The sequence below is a fragment of the Dermacentor albipictus genome, chromosome 7 (genome assembly GCF_038994185.2).
Source record: "Dermacentor albipictus isolate Rhodes 1998 colony chromosome 7, USDA_Dalb.pri_finalv2, whole genome shotgun sequence".
Classification (NCBI taxonomy): Eukaryota; Metazoa; Arthropoda; class Arachnida; order Ixodida; family Ixodidae; genus Dermacentor; species Dermacentor albipictus.
In genome coordinates this window covers 128,088,087-128,095,637 of record NC_091827.1, presented here as the reverse complement: position 1 = coordinate 128,095,637, position 7,551 = coordinate 128,088,087, and the positions used below count along the sequence as shown (strand labels likewise).

General features: G+C 44.9%; 1 protein-coding gene across 4 annotated transcripts in view; it reads right to left on the bottom strand.

The window, feature by feature from the left end:
- Positions 1 to 4,136: 4,136 nt before the first annotated feature.
- MED17 (mediator complex subunit 17) overlaps positions 4,137 to 7,551 on the bottom strand; it is a 251,061-nt gene continuing 247,646 nt past the window's right edge. For all 4 annotated transcript variants that reach the window (XM_065438751.1, XM_065438752.2, XM_065438749.2 and 1 more), the window contains one exon: positions 4,137 to 4,372. In XM_065438751.1, the coding sequence (XP_065294823.1) occupies positions 4,162 to 4,372 (211 nt within the window). In that variant the 3' untranslated portion in view covers positions 4,137 to 4,161. The remainder of the gene's footprint in view (positions 4,373 to 7,551) is intronic.

Sequence of the window (7,551 nt, the reverse complement as noted above, 5' to 3'; positions counted from 1 at the left end):
AATACCCCGTCTCGTCGCCTTTCGGATGAGAGAAGCGACCAGTTGCACCATTATTTTGCCCCCTTCTCATTTTAAGTGCTGTCCGAGGTCATCGAAACGCGTATATAGCTTACCTAGCCACGTTCACGGCCGCTTGCCACGGCCTAATAAAGAAATGACAAAAAATGAAACAGTCCAACTCGAGAGATCAAATAGAATTCGCGGAACTGTCAAAACTGGCGAGGTATTCTGTAAGAGTCCACCTAGTGGACTGTCCATTTCGGCCGCTGCTGATTGGATGCAGCTGTACGAGCGAGGAGACGAGCGTCCCCAACCAATCAGCAGCGGCCGAAATGGACAGTCCACTAGGTGGACTCCTGCAGAATACCTCCCCTGATCAACAAGGAGAGGATACGGGATATTCAAAATTATAACGTGAGAAAGTCTGAGAAAGCAGTAAAAAATGGACGCAGCATGAATTTAGTGTGAAGGAAGCTTGGTATATGACAAAGCAAGATGTATGCACTGAAAGATAAGTAGGGCAATATCATCAGCAATTTCGAAGATATAGTAAAAGCAGTGAAAAAATTCTATACTGACTTGTGCAATACCCAGAGCAGCCAGGACACCTGCTTTTAAAGTAGTAATGAACAGGTTACACAGGCTCCTTATGTAATTTGTGATGAAGTTAGAAGGGCCTTAGAAGACATGAAATGAGGAAAGGCAGCAGGTGAAGATGGAATAACACTCTAAGCAAAGATAGGAGACATCATGCTTGAAAAGCTTGTGGCCCTTCATATGAAATGTCTCGTGACTTCAAGGGTCGCAGAGAACTGGAAGAATGCCAACATTATACTAATCCACAAAAAGGGATAAGTTAAAGAATAAAAAAATTATAGGCCCATTACCTTATTTCCAGTATTGTATAAAATATTCACAAAGATAATTTCCAATAGAGTAAGGGCAACGCTTGACTTTAGTCAACCAAGGAAACAGGCTGGCTTCAGGAAAAGATACTGTACAATGGATCACATCCATGTAAGGTAATTGAGAAATCTGCAGGATACAATCAACCTCTCTACATAGCTTTTATAGATTACGAACAGGCATTTTATATGGTGGAGACATAAGCAGTCATAAGGCACTAAAAAAATGGCTGTGGCTTAGGTAAGGTTAAGCCCAGGATGCGAAGCATACTAGCCTTTATTTTAGTTGTTGAACCACTGTTTAGCCTGGTGAACTGCTGTTGCTTGGCTATATTTGGTTCGGCTAGACGAAGAAACAACTCATGCATTACTTCTTCGCCTTCAAGAGTGGAACGCGACAGCGTTCCCGTCGACCCGCCAAGGGGTGTAAGACAATGGGCTACAGGGCAGCGACTACGCGCCCCGCATTGGACGCGGTGAGCGTCGAGCAAAGCAGCGTTCGGCGCGGCAACGAAATGTGCGCCTGAGCAAGAGACGCACGCCTTAGAAACAGCGCGTTTCTAAGGCAACACCGCATTCACTAGAGGCGCTTTTGTACCGCTTTGAAGCGTTGTACTCGTGGCTCAGTGGTAGCGTCTCCGTCCCACACTCCGGAGACCCTGGTTCGATTCCCACCCAGCCCGTCTTGCAAGAGTTGAGCCAAAGCCACTTCTCCTCTGTCGTGACGTCACGGTGTCACGTGATTTCATGGTCACCGCCGCGCCTGAGGAGCTGGGTTGAGCCCTCGTAATATGCTTCGCATAATATCTACAAAGATTCCACAACTACCCTAATTCTCCACAAGTAGGAAGATACCTAAAGAAACGGGTCAGACAAGGAGACACTATCTCTCCAATGTTATTCACTGCGTGCTTGGAAGAAATCCAAGCTATTGGGATGGCTCAGGGGTAAGGATCAACAATGAATATCTTAGCAACGTTCGGTTTGCAGATGACATTGTCCTATTCAGCACCACTGGGGACAAGTTACAACAAATGATTGAGGACTTTAACAGAGAGAGTGTAAGAGGGGGGAGTTGAAGATTAATATGCAGAAATCCAAGATAATTATTAATAGCCTGGCATGAGAACAAGAGTTCAGGATTGCCAGTCAGCCTCTAGAGTATGTGAAGGAATAGGACAATTACTCACAGGGGACCCTGATCATGACAAGGGATTTTACAGGATAAAATTGGGTTGAAGCACATACGGCAGACATACTCAGATGCTTACTGGATGCTTATCATTATCACTAAAAAGGTGTACAATCAATGCATTTTATCGGTGCTAACATATGGGGCAGAAACTTGGAGACTGACAAATAAGCTCGAACACAATTGAAAGACCACACAAAGGCGGTGGAACAAAGATTGATAGGCATAACATTAAGAGACAAGAGGAGAGCGGTGTGGATCAGTGAGCAAATGGGCATAGCCAATATTCTAGTTGACATTAAGAGAAAGAAATGGAGCTGGGCAGGTCATGTAATGTGTAGGTTAGATAACCGGTGGACCGTTAGGGTTACAGAATGGGTGCCAAGAGAAGGGAAACGCAGTTGAGGATGGCAAATAACTAGGTGGGTTGATGAAATTAAGAAATTCGCAGGCCCAAGTTGGAATCAGTTGGCGCTGCACAGAGGTAATTTGAGATCGGAGAGGCCTTCCTACTGCAGCGGACTTAAAATAGGTTGATGATGATGATGATTTTAATGCCAATGCTCCTTGCAGTATCATACTTGTTTGGTACACACAAGATTATATTGTAAATTTTATTTTATTTGTGAGAAAGTGTAACAGATCAATCCCAACTGCGCCCGGAAACTACTTTCGTGAGGACGCTAGCCGAATAGGAAATATGATGCATCTCTACCGCCTTGAGACTGGGCGGGATATTGCTGCAGAGCCACAAGACACGTTTAGAAACAATGGGGTGCAGCCCATAGATGAATATCTATGAAATATAACCAAAGCTAGACCTGCGGCCTCACATTAGGATATACGACACATTTCTAAATGCACTGTACTCTCAGTCGGGAACATCCATACGTTTTACAGGACGTTATCAAATGACTGCTGTCTTAGAATATGGCACAAAAAAGTATCTTGCACAATTTAATCATGTTACCAGCCCCATGCTTAGCAGCTCATTTGGTAACCTCTGCCATATAAGTGCATGCATTTTGTGAAAAAAATGCGTTTGTTGGCCAGTAATGTGGCGCATATTTCTTTTCGCTCTTAGTGTCAATACTTTGCAAGTTTGCGCACGTTTATCCTATATTTAGCTTTCTATTGCACACATTATTTTTGAAAAAAGAGCCAATTGAAAATAAAGGGTACTTCTACACTGTAATACTTAAAAAACTTTAGAGAATATATGTTTTATTACAAGATGTGTTTTAAAGCTCAGGGGCATCATTGTAATCCGATTTTATGTGTATCAGTATGTTTCGGAAATTATTATTCAGTTTGTCTTGTGACTGATCAATAAAGATTGACCTTTTAAGAGAAAAAAATGTTTCATTTGAGTAACTCAGCGACTGCACATTATATCTAATTCACCAAGCATAAGTGCAGGAGCTGCTTATAAAGGAATCCAATGTTCCCCACATATAAGTATTGTGAATCCATTCTAATGTGACCGCGGCTTTACATCGCGAGTGCTTTCACACCACAAGAGTACTAGCACTCTGTTCTGAAGGAGTGCAATCTCTGTTAGAAGTACAAGCACTCTGTTTGGGGGAATAGAAACACTCGGTTTGGAGGAGTAGAAGTACTCGGTTTAAAAAGTAGAAGCACTCGGTCTGGGGGAGTACTATTACCCTTGTGGGGAGAGTATTAGCACTTTGTGGAAGAGTACTAGTACTCCCATGCCGTGGAATAATAAAACTCTCAAGGGGAGTTATTCTACTCCCTCCCAAAGGGGTCAATCTACTCAAGAAAAGGCAGTGAAACATGGGACAAGCAGATACTCCCTCGAAGAGAGTTTCCAGAACTCTGTTTTTACAGTGTAGCGAACTGCTATGCTCATCACACTGACAGACGCTTAAACCACAATCGCCGTTTTCGCCGACAAACAAATGAAAAGCACGAAACTTAAAGCAGGCACAGCAACTGGTGCCTGGCCAAATTGGGCAGTGACATTAGAAGATAAATAGCACAGGAATGAGACGAGCCTATGCACGAACAACCAGCGGTGCGTGAAAGGTATTTTTATTGTAGTCAGGTTGTGAGTGCAGCCATGAGGTGCTCCATCTTGGAGAGGAATGAGCGTCCCTGCATTCGTGCAAGGCAGACTTGGCGGAAGGCACCACTCAGGTTGTGCCACTTGCGGTCGCGCACCAACGTCGACGGGTAGAAGTCTTGCTGCTGGGGCGAACATGACACGCACACCTCGGCACCGGACTGGGGACCGCACCGCACCGATATCATCCTGCAAAGCAGCAGCATCGGTTGCACCCGCTCTTTGCAATGTTTGATACATATTAATTTTTTTTTTATTCAGGGGTTCTACGTGTCAAAACCTAGATCTGGAGATACGACGTATAGTGGGGAACTTCATGTTAGTGGCCCAAGCATGGTAGACTGGCATTCTTCCATTTAGCCACCCATCAAAATGCAGCCACGGTGGCTGGGATTTGTGTGAAGCATGTTAACGCATGCTAAGATCAAACGCGTATTGCACACAGGATGGCACTGGGCATCGAGTGGTCAGTTCTCTACAACGCAGGTCACACCATACCGAGGCAGGGTCAAGTTCAAGAGTATATATCACTCACGACACCCTCTATGCATGCACACGGTACATCTTTTAATCAAGAACTACACGTTTTACTATTTTTGGTGCTAGTTTTTGAAGTGTACAGATGTTTCACATGCTGCGACAGGTGCGAGAGAAATCGGTGCAGTCACATGCGTTGCAATGCGATTTTTAGAGGGCTAATGTCACTTCATTGCGATTTCAAAATGCGTGCCCAGGGTTGCTTGCTTCCAGGTCTTGTGGCGTACGCCGTGTAATTTTTTTCAATGTAAGGGAAAAAAAAACTGCATTATGATATTATTGACCTGTCATTATTTAATAGGCACAAATAATATGCCTGCTTTGTCATTTAAAAATGTTTTATTGTTAAGATTTTTTTCAAGTATGCAACAGAGGTTCCTCAATTTCAGTGCGAGAAGACATGGCGGACGTTCACAGCTGTTCGCAGCTGGTCGTTCGACATTAAGTGCTGTCTCATGCGTCTTCCATATCCGTGTCGTTCGGCCTGTGCTACAACAAATTAGATGACCAATCAACAAGCCCATATAGCTACTCTCATCACATATCAAATAGGCGGAATTTGGCAGCAGCTAAGTCATTGTGTCAGCGCCTGCGCGCTATGCGTGCTTAGCCTCAGCTTTTGAAGAAGCATGCATACTGATCGTAATTGCACACAAGCAGCGCCTCGTCCTAGCCATGTCCTTGGTGCAAACGCAGCAGCAAGCACAAGCTCGAAAGCCCCTATCTGCCCCTGAAGGAAGCCATGATTCACCTGTGTGTGATTACTGAAGGTGGAATGTAATTTGCGTTGTCAACTTCAATCTTACCGCGATCCTGGTTCGTCTATTGCGTCATGTGGGCTGTAAATATACATACAAGTCCTCTCTGAACATTTTGAAAGTAGTAAAAGCAGACGCCACAATTCTTTTTCAGGAGCTGCAGTCACCTGTTAGTAGCATCATAAAATTCCGACAGATGTGGGCGTCATCTGTCTCACGCTGTTAGCACACTGCTGCTACCTAGAAGCTCAAATCAATATGCTGCAGTACGAAGTGCGGCGGCATAGCCCCATGGCAAACACTAAATACGTTGTTAGGACTACATTTGTGCAGTGTAACTGTGGTTGCCACAGAGGAACTTGCCACAGAGAAAGGGTCTTTGCCTTGTTTAAAAACAGGGACCCCAATGGCTTCTTTCCATATGGTTGGAAGGTATCTGACAGCCCAAATTGTATTGAAAAGTGCGAGTAGTGTAACTTGCGTGTCATTGCGTAAGTTTTTGATCATTTTATACATGATTCTGTCAGATCCTGGTGAAGAGCTCTTGCATGCGATGAAGGCAGCTCTCAACTCAGCAATAATAAAACGACGGTTGTATGGTTTATACTGTAGGCATTTTGTTATGAATGGCTTACATTCTTTGATTTGTTTGTATTTGAGAAAGGATTGTGAATAATAGGTTGAACTTGACACACTCTCAAAGTGCTCCCCAACAGAATCTGCCTGGTCTTGCAGGGTATCGCCTTGTGTGTTTACCAAAGGGAGTGCATATGTTTGTCGCCCTCTTATCCTACTAACCCTGTTCCGGACTTTGGCCTCATCTGTATTTGAGTTGATACCCAATAAAAACTTCTGCCAACTCTCTCTCCTAGCCTGTCAGCGTGTTCTCCTGCCTTAGGACTACTTTCTTAAAGTTAATAAGATTCTCCACAGTGGGAGAGGTGCGCAGCGACCCTAACGCTTTGTTCTGTTTCCTACGAGCGATCCTACAATCATCGTTCCACCACGAGACACGCCGTTTGCATGCCAAGCCACTTACTTCTGATATGCATTTCGATGCGGCATCTATTATGAAGGCTGTAAAATACTCCACAGCAGCATCAATTTCTAACGAGGACACGTCATCCCATGAGATACTAGTGAGAGCTCGGAATTTCTCCCAATCGGCTGTATCAGCCTTCCACCTAGGAGCCTGTGGTGGATATTCGTTTTCTTTAGGTGTTCTTAGCAGTATGGGGAAGTGGTCGCATCCATAATGATTGTTGGTAACTTCCCATTCAAGTTCAGGCAGTACAGACGGGGAAACTAGGCTAAGATCAATTGAAGAAATGGTTCTGTTTGCAAGACAGTAATACGTGGGTTCCTTCTTATTCAGCAGACACGCACTGGAAGAAAAAAGAATTGTTCAACAAGACGACCTCGCGCATCTGTACGAGAGTTGCCCCACAGGCAGCTGTGTGCATTAAAATCGCCAAGAACAACATAAGGTTCTGGCTATTCATCTATAAACAACTGAAATTCATGTTTGTTTAACCCTTTCGCTGTCACGGACGTACCGGTACGTCATCGCGCTTCCCCCCCACAGTGTCACTGACGTACCGGTACCTTCTCTATCGTGCGTTCAAAATTTCGCGCCAGCGCAAAGCTGGCGCTCCTGGATTGGCCACACTATCTGTTGACTCTTTCTACAAGTTCGTATATTCGCCCCGACCTGTGTTACTCCATGTATTGAAGAGTACGGTGCGACTGCCACTCCCCACTTTCTCTTTGCGAGTGGTGCGGTGGCTCCGTGTTCGCTGTATCATGCGTCGCGTGCGTGTGGTTATGGGTTCGAGGGTTGTTCTGCCATCTCCGCTGGTTTGAAGGTTTTTATTTTTCTTCTGTTGGTGTGCCTGCAACGGCGCGTCAAGTTCAGGCGCACGTGCCGTTGCCTCTCCGAAAAGAGTGACTCGTTGCTGCTTTCGCTCTCTCGCCGCACCCTCGCTTTCGACTTGCAGCAGTAGACGTAAAGCCCTTCGAACTTTGTTTAGCCTTTTTCCATCTCTCTCTGTCATCTTGATCACGCAATGTCCC